At 45.7% G+C, this 14,871-nt stretch overlaps 1 protein-coding gene across 1 annotated transcript in view; it reads left to right on the top strand.

Moving 5' to 3' along the window:
• The window catches only part of LOC149353368 (uncharacterized), a 67,888-nt gene that overhangs the window by 17,713 nt on the left and 35,304 nt on the right, over positions 1 to 14,871 (top strand). Inside the window, exon 2 of the mRNA XM_089577335.1 lies at positions 8,581 to 8,651. Within this exon, the coding sequence (XP_089433461.1) occupies positions 8,581 to 8,651 (71 nt within the window). The remainder of the gene's footprint in view (positions 1 to 8,580; positions 8,652 to 14,871) is intronic.

Genomic DNA, 14,871 nt, shown 5'->3' with positions numbered 1-14,871 from the left:
CAGTCGTCACAGAGGAAGCATTCCACGTCACCAAGACCAAAGAAGGCCCGCCAAGTGCGCAGCAATGTCAAAGTGATGCTGACTGCTTTTTTACTCCCTCTGTGTGGCACACCACGAGTACGCACCCCACAGGATCAAAGAATCACTAAAGAGTACTACAGAGATGTCCTCCATCGCCTACGTAATGCTGTGCGGCGCAAGAGATAGGAATTGAGGTCAACAAGAAATTGGCGCATCCCTCGCGGCATTGCTCCTGCACATTCCTCGCATTTGATTCAGACTTTTCTGGCGAAAAACCAGACTCCTGTAGTTGAACAGGCTCCTTACTCTCCTGATATGTCCCCCTACGACTTCTGGCTGTTTCCTAAAATCAAGAGGCCATTGAAAGGAGCGCGATTTCAGAAAAGAAAGGGCATTATGGCTGCAACGACAGCAGAGCTGTAATCCGTTCCGAAAAGGGCCTTTTCGGAATACTTCCAACAATGGCAGCACCGCTGGGAGATGTATGGACCCCCAAGGAGACTACTTTGAAGGTTATTAGGTTTCTAACGCTCCAGTTATGCCAGTTTTTTTTTCTTCGGCCAAAGGTCGGATACTTTTCTAACAGACCTCGTATACCAGTCAAACGGGCGGCGAGAGCACTGCCGAACCCTTTCCTATTACCCTGTCAGGGCGGCCGCTAGAGGCGCTGAGGTCTAACACTACCTTCCCTCGCGGTGATGCGGGGTGCTTATTGTGTGCGCGTGCTTGTTCCAAGATTTTCGAGGCTTCTGTAACGCTAAATACTGCAATTATGTGGTACTGCTGTGTGCCATTGTGCACGCAGAGTCAGCGTAAAAAGGAGCCAGGTGTCTCGTTTCACGAGATATCCGCCGACCTGAACGCTCGTGCACGGTGGCTCAAAGCGATTTCCAGGAAGGACAGGGAGCCAGATTTTATTTCCAATTATTCAGTAGTATGCAGCCTGCATTTAAACGCATCGGACTTCAAAGATAATTGCAAGAACCGATAGCTGAAACCAGGCGTTCTGCCGAGCATTTTCTCTGACTACCCTTCGTACATGAGAAAGGCTCCCGCAACCACAAGAAGGGATGGCAGCATTTGGAAACGTAAGCGAGAGCCTTCAACAGACGGTTTGACAAAGCTATGCTCGGTCGACGGGTGTACCAGCGGAGCGGCTACATCAAGCATTGCCTCTCTAAGCAGCGAAAGTGGGCGTACTACGTACAACGGAAGGCAAGTTGGATATGAGTGTGCCTTGACCAACGCAGATGAAAGTGGAGCGTGGTGTTCCTTAATCAGTGTAATGACTCCGGACGCTGTGCACGTTCAAGGCAGTCGCAAGGACACAGGTGAGACAGATGCTAATTTTTCAAGTCTTATGGAACTGCCGCAGACCAAAGTTTATGCAACGCGCTCCTACGGTGTGCAAGCGTCCACGACAGCATGCTCTTCAAGTGTTTTTGTCGAACGGAAATGATGGCGGGAAAAAGAGCGCGCACTCAAAAAAAAAAGGGAATGAAATGCTTCAGAAGACTGTAGATTCCTACAAGAAAGAGCTTCAAAAACTCAGAGCAAAGCTACGTGAGCGCATTTTTGGAAGTTGCATCCAACGCGGAAGAGGGAAATATGAAGACGACATTTCTTCTGGACCAGATAAAAATATACAAGAAGAAACGGCCAGCGTGGTCAGAGCCAATAGTGAGACATTGCATCATGCTGAGAAACTTGTCTGCCAAGGCCTATGAACATCTAAGGTCCGAGGAGCTGCTGAAGCTTCCATGTCGAAATACCGTGCGAAAATATATTGGCACAATATCGGGAGAAATCGTGCCAAACAAAAATAGCGCAGGAACAGAACAGGGACGAGCAAGGACACACACGAGCGTAGCGCTCGTGTGTGCCCTTGATTGTCCCTGCTCTGTTCCTGCGCTATTTCTGTTTGAGATGTGTTACCAACAAGCCCAAACTGCCACCTTAATTGAGAAATCGAATTTAGTGAATTGGTGCACTGTCAGCTACAAGCAGAACTTGAATCGCTACATAGCCCAGAGGCTAAAACATGTGGACTTGTTGTGGTCGAAAGGAGAATCCAACAAAAGCCGGAATATCATAGGCAAAGAGACGCTTTTGTTGGGGAAGTTGATTTCAGTCCTGACCTACAGCACCTTGTTCCTGAATCAGAAAACTGCACTCTGGCTACCTCTCTCTTGTGCTTCCTGCTTTGCGGCCTGCATGGGAAATTCAAAACACCAGTTGCTTACTTTTTTACAAAGGGATGCACCAGCGAGCAGCTCGCCACTTGCATTCGCCACGTCATCCGAAGAGTAGAAGAGGTGGGATTTGATGTCGTGTGTTTTGTCACAGACAACCACTGGATAATCGCCGTTGTGATGGATATATTGTGCCAAGGGGAGGCGAAAGCGCTTGCTCCTCACCCCTATAATCCCACGAAACCTCTATTCCTTGCCTTCAACCGAAGTCACATAATGAAAAATTTAAGATCGCAGTTCCTGGTGAAAGATATTGGTGGCTCGGAGGAAATATCTTCCAAGTATTTGAGGACATTGTACAGAATGCAACAGCACTCGACAATACGACCGATACGGTTCCTTACGTGCAAGCGATTGTATCCCTCAAACATTGAAAAAATGAAAGTGTGGTCAGCCGTACAATTGTTCAGCGCTCCAGTAACAGCAGCATTAGGCTACCTGAAGGCCGTACTAGTGATGCAGAGTTCGCTACAGCAGGGCCAACAATATACTTCATGAAAGTCATACAGAAGTGGTTTACTCTCATGGATGTGAGAAACTGTCAAAAACACATTCATCGAAATGATCCTGACGCACGTCAAGTCACATCAGTTGATGATGAGAGAATGAGATGGCCTGAATTTGAATATCTGGCTTACATGGAGGAACTCAGAAAGAAGTGCAAACCGGAGAACTTTCTCACAAGAGAAACCTACCACGCACTCGTGGTAACAACGAAGTCGAATGTCGAGTGCATTTGACATCTGCTTCTTGTCAGAGAGTTCGAGTTTGTGTTGATGAGAAAAACGTCAAGTAACCCAACTGAATCCTTGTTTGGATTCCTGCGCAGAAGTGCCGGGTGCAATGATGCGATGGTGCAATGATGCGCGGCAACCAGCACTGCTACCCGCTCAATGAAGCGATGGAGAAGTTTCTCAATGTAGCAGAGGAGAAACTGTATGACCATATGCGTCAGCACAATGCCGCTCGTTTCAAACCCGTACGTGGCCAGTGAAGCTTTAATAGGGAGGTTCATCGTTTGCGCAGCAAGTGAGCGAATCCCATGCGGAAGTTGCATTTCGCTCCTGCAGGCGCCCAAAAGCAACAATCCCCTACACGGTCTCGTCGCTCACCAGGACCGAGGAGGACTTTACTACCCGAGCGAGGAGCTGGTAAATGTTCTGAGGGGGCTTCACAGATTTGCTGATACTGTGCTCAACAACAGAAGCCCTATTGCTAAGCCGTTAGAAGTCTGCGTTGAAAGAAGTCTCCGGGCTCTCATGGAATTTCCGCAATCTTCCTGTGCTCCGTTGCAAAAAATGCGACGAAAAGCAAAGAAAGATGGTTCTGCATCTCATTGCAAAGAAGTTTATGAAGCCAATTTTCACGAACTATGCCGTAGGAGTGACGGACAGAAACAGGGCGACAAAGCTTCTTGAGCGGAAACCATTGTCGCGCAAAATGTTGACGCTATAGCTGGCTAACTCTGTGAAGCCGTGATGTTGTTCTTCATGAGGAAGTAGACAATGCGTAATCACTTTACCTGCCCACAGTAAGGGTGAAATAAACACACTCCATACACGTACTTGTGTCTCTACTACGCGGCGTACTTCATTTTTGCATGTTTATCGAATCAGGCCGATCGCTCTTCTTCCTGCTTGGTGCCGGGCCGGTACTGCAAGCTCTTTATGATTTAGTTGGCACTGATGCGAAACATATTTAACATCTACATGTGATAATCTGCTAGCAGCCACAGCAAGCGTTTAAATTTTAATGCCCGAAATGTTGAACGAGAATTCGCTGCTGCGCCCCGCCCATTGGAACGGCCCTTCCCGACCCATAGAAGCGCCGTGCGAGACAGTGTCAGAGCGTGGCGCCACCCCTCGGTGAAAGCGCGCAATTCCGCGGCGGAACGCCAACAATGGGAGAGCGAGCCGTCTGTCTGGCATCTATTTAGAGGAGGCGTTGGCATCAAGTTCATCAGTTTCGACTCGACATGCTGTTTTATCACAAGCTGCTCCTGCCTTTCTGCCTCTTCGCGCTGGATGCATTCTTGTCGCTCTCGCTCTGTGTTTTCGCGCTCACAGCATTCTTTGGCCTCCTCGAGTTCACGTCATTCTTTGATCTCAGCCCAGGCCTCATCTACGGCCTCAGCCGTTACGTCCTCCTTCTGCGTGATCTCAAGAATCGCATTCTTTAGTTTTGCGGGGCCCAAAGCAGTGACAAACTCTTCACAAATTTCGATGAGTTCCTTCATCTTGAAGTTCTCCATGGCGCACAATAGCCTCTTGCCGTTTGCCCTTTCTTAGAATTCCCTTGCCGTTCACTACTATCGAGCTACTAGCATGACACGCACAAACAATTATTTCCAACCACGCCTTGTTTACTCCCTCAGCACCAGCATTAGTTTCAAAACACTTCTACTAGGAACAGCAAAACTCTCTCAAGTGCTTCTCACAGCCCTACTCTAGACTACAGTAATGTGTGCTAGAGCAGTCTGGCGAATTTAGGGAAATAAATTAGGCACTCACCGCACCGAGGTAGCTGACGCCGATCGATCCCGCAGCTGCCATCCACTTTTGCATTTGGGCATCCCACCATTAGGCCAGAGCCTCCGACCCTGTCATCACTGTTGCGACTGGGGCATCCCAGCCTGCTGCCACTGTTGCACAGAGCTGAGCGATTAAACGGTTAAGGCGACGGTGAGTTAATGAAACATTTATAGGCAGTATATACAAGGGCATTGCATATATAGTCGGCACAGGGGCCGGGAGCATATGCAACGGGCTCGGACAAAGGAGCGCGGCAAGGGCCCAGGAGAGCGTCTGTCTCGCTTGCAGTCTCCGTCTGCACCTCGTCTGCTGCTCCAGATTAGCGCAGCTCGGTTCTTATAGTCTCCGGGATTGTTTCAGCAGCCGGCCATTCGAACCCTCCAATCAGGTCACACCACTGGTCACTGCTTGAATTGGACAAATGACCAGAGGGGCTTGGCTGCTCAAAGTTTGCAGCCGCGAACGGGCTGCCGGTGAAGCATCGGTTGAGTGTTGAGCCGGCGCTAACAAAAGGGGATTCCGCTGGATGAGCCTGAATGAATCATGCTGCAAGCCGCGACACGTCCGAGAGTCCGGGCTTGCTTTGCGTGATGGCGGGCGCACAGCGCTGCATGGTTTCCACGGATGGCAGTGAAATATGTTCTCGGGCGTAACAGTAAGTACTGATATGAAAATTTCTCTTTGCAATATGAGCTTCTCGTGCTGGGAAAGGTAATCTGCACAAAACACTCGCTCAGAGCTATACTACTTCGCCATGAGACGGATGTGAGCAGCTGGAGGAAGAGCAAAACGAAAGGAAGAGCAAAACGAAAGTACATCTCTTGCTCATGTATGACGCAAGTGAACATCTGACAACCGCTAGGTAGTGTTGTGTCCAAAATCCCTTCCAGCTTAAGTGGATTAGAACACTCTCGTCCAGCGTAGCCACGGCAGCGGTGGCGACATCAAGTCTTCTGGAAACAGCCAGCACACCTCTGCCCGTGCATCCTCTGTCTACTTGACGGAAGATTGCTCCCAAGGCCTTCCATAATGGACCACCCAGAGAGGACCCGGGTGTCATCTGGCTCCAGTGACCGTGCTGGGCCACGTCACAGAGTGGCCGTCATCAACCTAATAGAGCTGCACGGTCAACTTTGAGCATAAAAGGCCTCATTTGCGGTGTTTCTTTGGTGTGCCAAGCCCCGCGGTGGAGGGGTAGGCGTACATTATCTCCATCCATCGCGACCTGTCTGGAGACAAAGGACCAGTTTCTGGTGGTTTTCTCTATCCCGCATGCCTGTCTGAAGACACAAAAAGAACTGTCACCTCTTAAAACGAGTGTCCGGAGTGTGCGCGCGCCTGCTCAGTAGCTACACGCTCATGGCTGCTATGAAGCCCAAATCGTCTACAAATTTATATAATAGCTCAGCCGCCGACATCTTTTGACTTACTCCAGGCGGCCTTTTCTAAGATTCTGAGACCCAAACTTGTCTGCATTTGTTAGACATAGCAGGCAAAAAGTTACATCTACATCATTTGCCCATCCTTGCACAAGGGTCTCATTGGAGGTGCTGTAACTGCTAAAGCAACAAAATTATGCAACAAGTTTTTCACGATTGTGAAAGCTGATATAGAGGAGAATATAGGCACAAAGTTTAAAAATATAGAAATTCGTTTGTTATGATTATTAATATTGTTATGCCGCGGTTTGGCTTACTGAGGAGTTCGAGGAAGAAGAATAGGGAGGCGCGTGTAGTCTGATCTGGGCTGTGAGCCGTTGGCGGCCAGCTTTGATCCATCGAACTCTCACCTGTATTAAAACCATTTCATCCGCTACATTTGGTGCTAGGTGCTGGACAAAAACTTCATGGATTCGCCAGTACCCCGTCGTAGCCAGCTTGTAGCAGGCTTGCCACCTTTATCGCCTCAAGAATTCATTTCAATGGCTACCATGCAAGCGACGCAGACCCAGGAACAGCGAGCTGAAGAAGAGACGACCTTGCCCATCAGTGAGAGCAGTGTATATTCTGCGGCGAGACCGAAGAGGACGTTGAAGAATGGCTCGTACATTATGAAAGGTGCAGCAAGTGCAACTATTGGAACTCTACTGCCCGTCTGTACAATGTTGTTTTCTTCCTTGCTGGCACGGCTATGACATGGTTTGACAACCACGAGGAAACTGTCACGACCTGGAGCCGGTTTGTTGAAGAAATCACTAAGTCCTTTGGAGAAACTCTTGTGAAGAAGGAACGCACTGAGCATCAACTTTCCCAGAGAGTCCAGACCAGTCTGTGCGTGCCTCCCTCCTCTTCTTCCTTAAACTCCTCACTAAGCTGCTATGCGGCTTAGCAATATTATTATTATTATTATTATTAATATTGTTAGAAGTTTCCATTGTTCCGTGCTTTCATGAAGTTAGCGTGACCACATCTCTCTATCGAAAGGGCGTATAAATGTGAACTTCAGCAGTTTGATAGATCAGTTTGCTTTACAACGTAATACAATTACTGCCTCTCTGCCACAAGCCTTTTTTTATACATATATGGAATATCTGCAAATCAGACAGTAAAACGCTCCCTAGGGTAGACTTTGACAACTTTTTTTTATAACTATACCTTCCAGATAGACAAAAATAACTGAGCACAAATAAAAACACCCATATATATACTCAAACAATTTACTTTATGTAATTTATAACCAAAGTTGTACAGAACAATAGAGCACTTAAGCGTGGGACTCATTAATGATTTCGGGTGCTTCAAAAAAATTTTGGTGAGAAAAACCAATTGCGGATCTATTCTTTCCAGTCATCAGGCAATAATATTGTGACGAAGAAGCTGGCAGTGGCGTGAGACAAAGCAATCCGTCCCACTGCCAGCTTCGTCTTCTTCGTCACAATATATAAAAATATCAAATAAATTTAAGAGGTCGACCAGCCACCTTATGCTCGATGTTATGTGGAACCGCCCAAGTGCTCTAGATCTGAGTCTTTATAAAAAAGTTATTGTCCATCAAACATTTCATATACAGCGCAGTGCAAAGTACCCTCGTGAGATCAATCCAATACATCTAATGAATATTCAGGGTTGACTGTGTGGATATTTCATTTTCACCATGCGCAAGAGCTGGTGCTGTCGCATCTTAGCTCTTTGCAGCTGCTTTGTGGAGGGAGTAAGGTACGAAGAAATTTATGCCTGCAGATTTTGACACAGGTGGCTTAACTCCTATTGGTCAGGACATGCAAAAAGATAAGTTCGAATCATCGGAAGTACAGATTTTTTAAAACTGAAAATTAACATTTACTTTGCAATTTTTATAATGTAGGGCTGTACTTGCTCGTAGAACGAGGCACTGCACTAACAGTTATGCACTACATGTATGCACTGTAAGACCAGGTCAGTATTGGGTTTATGCAATGAGAATCTTCCTGCAATTCAGTACATTAACTGGTGCAGCCAGCGGAGAGATGAGTGGATGGGGCCGGCGGAGGAGTGCCGACATTTCAACACGCAAAAAGTGACGAGAGGATAGAGAATGGTGCGAAGATGCGTAAATTCAAATTTTGACTTGAGATAACTCAGATTCTACAAAAAGCATTAAAAAAATTTCTTCCTGGAGGATATATGTGAGACGGCATCCTTTAACATCAGGCATATCGCAACTTTATTCAGAGCCCCTTTTTGGAGCCTCTTTCAGCAAGTACTATTGGAATGTTTTAGCTGTTTTCTAGCTTTGGACTTTGACTGTGTGTAGTGTTCACCCTATATATCTGTGTGGTGCCTTTCTTGTCTTTGCAGAGAAGGAAGCTCTATGCTCTCTCATGGTGCAGCACTGCCAATCCGTCGGGGAGGTTCTTCTGTGGCTTCAGGTATGTTCAGTGCTGCGTCTCTGGTGAAAGCTGTGCTTATTCCCTGCTGAATGTTGCTCAGGAATGGTTTGCTGTGCTGTGGTGCTATATCACAAGATAGGGGCTGACTTGACCTATTGAGCAGTGTAATGGGGAAAGTACTAAGCTAAAGGGAGAGGATCGTGCTCTCAAAGTAGTCGAATGTGGCATTCTTTAGCAAGCTAGTAGTATGCATATAGTAATGGTAATTTCGTGTACATTGTCCACTGCTGTAAGGTTTGCATTGCAGCCATGGAAATACTTCATTGGAGCTGCACTAGAACCAAAATGCTTGGTTTTAAGTCTGTCTGCATACTGTGAACACAAACTGACAGTACTTTATTTATTACTGTGAAATACCACTTTATTCGCCTCAAGAGACTTTGAGTGAAAGTTGGCTCAACAGAAATGAGAATGCAGCAGCCTATACGGTGAACCGTAATATATACTTTAGCGGGATCCAACTGAAGAACCCCGCGGCAATTTTCTGTTAAAGGAGACCCTCCAGCCAATGGAGTTGGTCTATTGTTGTGACGTCGCCTTCATCCGCCTTGCACCTGCCAGCCACCTTTGATGCCACACTATAGCAGGTGCAAGGCAGTTGACCGGTAAAGGAGGCTGACGCCATTGGTTGTAGGCTTTCTTTTGAGGGGCATTTGTCGCTGTGTGCTTGAGTTGTAACTGACTAGAGGCATTCAAATGGTTCTTAAAGGCATTTATTTCACAATAGGGGAAAGTCGGGAGGCATGAGAAGGCAGCTGGAGTGGGACAGTTGAACTTATTCATCTGCTAGTAGGTTCAGCAAACTGGCTCACCAAATGGATGGCACTAAGATACTGGCAGCCGTCTTCTAAGTGGTCAGCATGACTGCTGAGGGAATCTTTTTAAGAAAAGTCGTGATTTTGATGTTCAAAAGTAAATACTATCCTCAGTGGTTAGGGCACTCAGCTACTGACCCGGAGGACCCTGGTTCAGTCTGAGCCTCGGCAGCCGCATTTTGATGTAGGCGAAGCAGACATTGTTAATGCACATTAAGGAACCCCAGGTGGCCTAAATTAATCCATAGCCCTCCACTATAGTGCGCCTCATACCCCACGTGTCACTGTGGTACATGAAACCCTACCATTGACAATTTATCTCATTCACTTTGCTTCCTACTGAAATCAAAACCAGCTGACGAAAGTAAGGAGCACTCTAACAATTTAAATAAGCACATTGATGTGCTTTAGACCGCCAACATTTTATGCGTGGCAGTAAATATGCTGGCAGGAAATGGTATTGTGGTAGTTTTTTCTGTGAGACTCATTTTGGGAGGAGTGGGATGGTAAACTGGAGGGAGGTAAAGGACATTGTCTCACCTCGTCTAGTATGTAAGTAATGGTCAAGGTAACTTAGTAGCCTAATGACACCCTTACTTTTTTAAATCTAGGACTGTACTGTTCAAACGAGAGTTTTTTTGTTGTTGTTGTTGCTGAAGTAGCTCTTATTGCAGGAATGCAGGAGAGAAAGATGGCAAACTTAGGTTTATAAAACATGACCAACTCAACAGTCTAGAATCCCTTCTCGCCGCTTAGTTGTAATTGTTTATCTTTAGTGTGGAATAGAATTAGGCTAATTTTTTGTCCTGTTAAGACCGTGCAGCTAAAAATTGCTTTCTCCAGGTAGTTAATGTGTTACGTTAGGTTGCATTACACAAAAGGAAAGTGGGCTTGTGCACCTCTGTTCAGCTTACTACATCGTAAATGTTTTAATATAACAGACTGCTAGGCAAGTTTGGTGCAAGCTCTTAAGGTGAAAGATTTGCGCTAAAAAAAAAACAGTACAGGAGGCGCCACTAGTACTCTAGTGTGTTAGTGTGTTGTTTCCTTCTTGCCTTTCATGCTAGAGACTCTAGTTTCGTGGAAAGGACTTTTCACAATTCATTGGCCTGTGCAAGTATTGCTGTGAGCTGACTTTCTTCACAAAGAATTTGGAAAAGAAAACACCCAGAAAACAGGCAAGCTTTGAACAGCCTGATACTGAACACTCCGCCAGTTGGAGTGCAATGAAAAGTGGAGCATGGGAACAGATGATCCGTCAGCTTCGGTGACGCAGTTATAAGCGCAGATGAATTTAAAGCAATTGTGAAGTTGGTAGAAAAAAAAAACAAACTGGAAAGCGGAAACACCTACTTTGTTGCAGGCACGTGTTAGTGCTGTACATGCTACAACGATAGAAAAAAATTGTGGTGAAAAAAAAAGCCCTCGAATGGTGCTTCATATTTACTCCGGAGTCTATAATATAAATTGACAAAATATTTGATTGCTTTTGCTGGTGTTCCACTGCTCTCTCTCAGCGTCGCTCTCCTTCCAGCTGAGAATAGGGAGGGGAACAAAAATTCGTTCATGGTGCGTAATTTTTAACGCGGTAGCAGTGCGGGTTTCGTTCAGCAGCAACCTCGTTGGCGGCAGCGGCATGTCGAGAGAAGCAGAGTGCTCACCTGCTGCCTAGGTCACATGACCTTGTGACGTCACTGCAAACTACCCACCATGGCAGGAGGCAATCAAATTAATGATTGGTCTCGCGAGGTTGCTCGGAACAGCAACCTGGTTCTTGCAAGCACCTGCCGAGGCAGTGGTGCAGTGCTTAGCCGCTGCACCACTGTGCCAGGAGTGGTATAAGGACTCCTCATGATCTAGTATGAAGGTAAAATAGAGCATGACCAGTTTCACATAATGTGCATGTAGGCAGAACCTGGGCGTCAGAAACGGAGTACTTGTGCAGGAAGGATCTCTAATGCTATCGTATTGTACTCGAAACGGTAAGTGTTACACAAGGATGAAAGAAGAAAGTGTCTGTGTGTGCGAAGTGATATGTATAGAGGACTCCAGGCCGTTTAAGGGACCCGTTAATACTATTGCATCATACCCTTAAGGCAGAACTGAAGTGTCTCCAAGTATTTTTTAGGCATTTTTTTTATAGTTGGGCCACTATACTTTGCTGCGGTAACTCAGTGGCTTTGGCGTTAAGTTGGTGAAACCAAGGTGACAAGTTCAGTCCTGGCCACCGCATTTCTGCGGAGGCGAAATGCAAAAGATGCCTATGAGCTGTGCAATATAAACGCATCTTGAAGAACCCCAGGCGGTCTAATTTAGCTTGGAGCCTTCCACTACTATGTCCCTCATAGCCTGTGCGTTGCTTCAGGCCTTTAAACCCAACAATTTTTTTTTATTTTTAAATGTTGTGGACATTTCATGCCCTTATATTTACGCCTGTAACTTGTTCAAATGCTCCAATTGGAGAAAAATTAAATTTATTCCAATGCAAGATTATTATATGGCTATTAGGTGGAAGCGATGGCACAGAGGAAGAGCGTCCGCCTCGCTTGCAAGAGGACCGAGGCTCGAATCCCAGTGCTACGCTATTCTCCACTGGGTTAAAAAAAACTCAGTGCGTCCATGGAATTGCATGACCAGGCCTGAAGTGCAGCCTGATCTCAGTGACCAGAACTGACAATGCACTCCCGCACCAGAGCAGGATTTGGCCACCCTGGTTTAGTACTTGGCCACAAACTTCTATGAACGAACCAGTTAACCCTCGGCCCTCAATCCCCAGCGGCTGCGGAGCAACTGACCAAGGCAGCGGTCAGACCTGTGACGCGCAGCGGAGGGTGCTAAAAATCTGTGGCTCTGGACAGGTCGCCATTGGAAACAGGACCTAGCAACGTTTAACATTAGAACCTTATCAAGTGAGGCTAGTCTAGCAGTGGTCTTAGGGAAACTAGCGGGTATTAAATGGGGTGTTCTAGGGCTTAGTGATGCTGGGAGGTCAGATGAAGCATATACAGTGCTAAAGGGTGAGCACATGCTATGCTGCCATGAATTAGTGGACAGATGGGAGCTAGGCATGGGATTCCTCATCAGTCAGGATATAGTTGCAACATAGAGAATTTCTATAGTATTAATGAGAGGGTGGCAGCTATTGTATTTAGGCTTAACAAGTGGTACCAACTAAAGGTAGCACAGGCCTACGCGCCTACATCTACAGCTACATGACCAGATCGTAGAAAGCTTCTATGAGGATGTGGAATCGGCCATAAGCAAAGTAAAAACACAGTATGCTGCACTGATGGGTGACTTCAATGCGAAGGTAGAGAAAAAGCAGGCTGGTGACCAGGCAGTAGGCGACTACAACATAAGCTCTAGGAATAGCAGGGGGGAGTTATTAGTAGAGTTTGCAGAGAGAAATAATATGCAGATCATGAATACCTTCTTCCGCAAACGAAAGAATAGGAAGTGGACGTGGAAGAGCCCCAATAGTGAGACTAAAAGTGAAATAGACTTCATACTCTATGCTCACCCTGGCATTGTGCATGATGTGGAGGCCCTATGAAAGGTGGGTTGTAGCGACTGCAGGATGGCAACGTCTAGAATTAGCCTAGACTTGAGGCTAATTCAAATATTATTCTGTTATATATTCCTTATTATTATATGTTCTTATATATATATATATATATATATATATATATATATATATATATATATATATATATATATATATATATATATATATATATTAGGTTACCCTAATAGAGGGAACAACAGAAATTAGTTAAGCAGAAGCCCATTAACGAGTTAGCAGTAAGAGGAAAAGAAGAGGAATTCAGGATATCGTTGCAGAAAAGATATTCGGCTTTAACTGGGGACGGCAACCTTAATGTTCAAGCAATGAGCGATAATCTCACAGCTATCATGACAAAATGCGCTGTAGAAGGAGGCAGTAGGCTGGTTCAACAGGAGGTTCAGTAGGATACCTGCAAGCTGTCTCGGGAGAAAAAACATGTGATTAAGAAACACAAAAGCATGAAGGCGTCTAACCCCGCAGACAGAATAGAACTGACAGAGCTATCGAAGTTAATAAGTGCAAGGTAGCCGACATAAGGAAGCGTAATATGGAGAGAACTTAGCATGCTCTAAAGAACGGAGGTAGCCCAAAATTGGTGAAGAGGAAACTAGGCATAGGCAAAAATCCAGAAGAGACAAAGGGGACATTGTCATTAGCAGTATAGCAGTTAATGTAGCCAAAGAGTTATCTACACAGCAGATAGTGCAATCAGGACGTTAATGTGAGAGGCAGTAGCGCACAGCACTGGGGCATCCTGCCAGTAACACAAGAGGAAGTGAACAAAGCTTTAGGAGCAACGAAAATGTGAAAGCAGCTGGTGAGCATTAGGTAACAGCAGATCTCTTGAAGGACGCAGGGGAGACTGTGCTAGAAAAACTAGCCGTATACGCAATGCCTTATGACCTCAAGTGTACCAGAAGCTTGGAATATTGCTAACATCATCATAATCCATACGAAAGGAGACGTCAAGGACTTGAAAAATTACAGACCGATCAGCTTACTTTCCTTTGCCTGTAAGGCATTTACTTAGGTAATCGCTTATAGAGTCAGGACAAGCTTAAACTTCAGTCAACCAAATGATTGGGCAGTTTTTCTTAAAGGATACTCGACAATAGACCATATTCACACAATAAATCAGGTGATAGAGAAGTGCGCAGAGTATAACAAACTTATCTATATAGCCTTTACCGATTACGAGAAAGCATTTGACTCAATCGAAACTTCAGCAGTCATGCAGGCAATGCGGAATCAGGCTCGAGAAGAGCCGTATGTAAAAATTATGTAAAAATATAGGAAGATATCTATAGTGGGTGCACAGCCACCATAATCCTCCATAAAATCAGCCATAAAATTCCAATAAGAAAAGGTGTCAGACGGTAAGACACGATCTCGTCAATGCTATTCACCACCTCTTTACAGGTGATTTCCAGAAGCCTGGATTGCGAGAAGTTGGGGATAAGAGTTAAGGGGAAATGCGGGTCTTGAAATGATCAAAAATTGTGAAATTTTCGATTTTGCAAAAATGGCATATTCGGGATCAATACGCTCTAAAGTTCCTGCCTAAAAAGCTTCAAGGTCTAAATTCGACCTCCAACTACTAAAATATCTACAACCTTTGTCCGTAAAGTTCCGAGACTGAGTTCATTAAAAAAAATGCGTTTAACACTGAAATCATTTGTGCAGCACCCCTTCGAAATAGTCTCCCTTGCAGTCTACACACAGCTTCCAACGCTTCTTGAGGTCTTGGAAGCAGTTGGAAAACGTTTCTTTTGGCAGGGATGTAAGCTCCTTTGTCGTGGCGTCTTGGATGGCCTCCGCG

This window comes from Amblyomma mixtum, chromosome 3 (assembly GCF_055824585.1).
Source record: "Amblyomma mixtum isolate Tamu chromosome 3, ASM5582458v1, whole genome shotgun sequence".
Taxonomy (NCBI): domain Eukaryota; kingdom Metazoa; phylum Arthropoda; class Arachnida; order Ixodida; family Ixodidae; genus Amblyomma; species Amblyomma mixtum.
The sequence above is the reverse complement of the archived record's forward strand: the minus strand, read 5'-3'. Positions and strand labels throughout refer to the sequence as shown.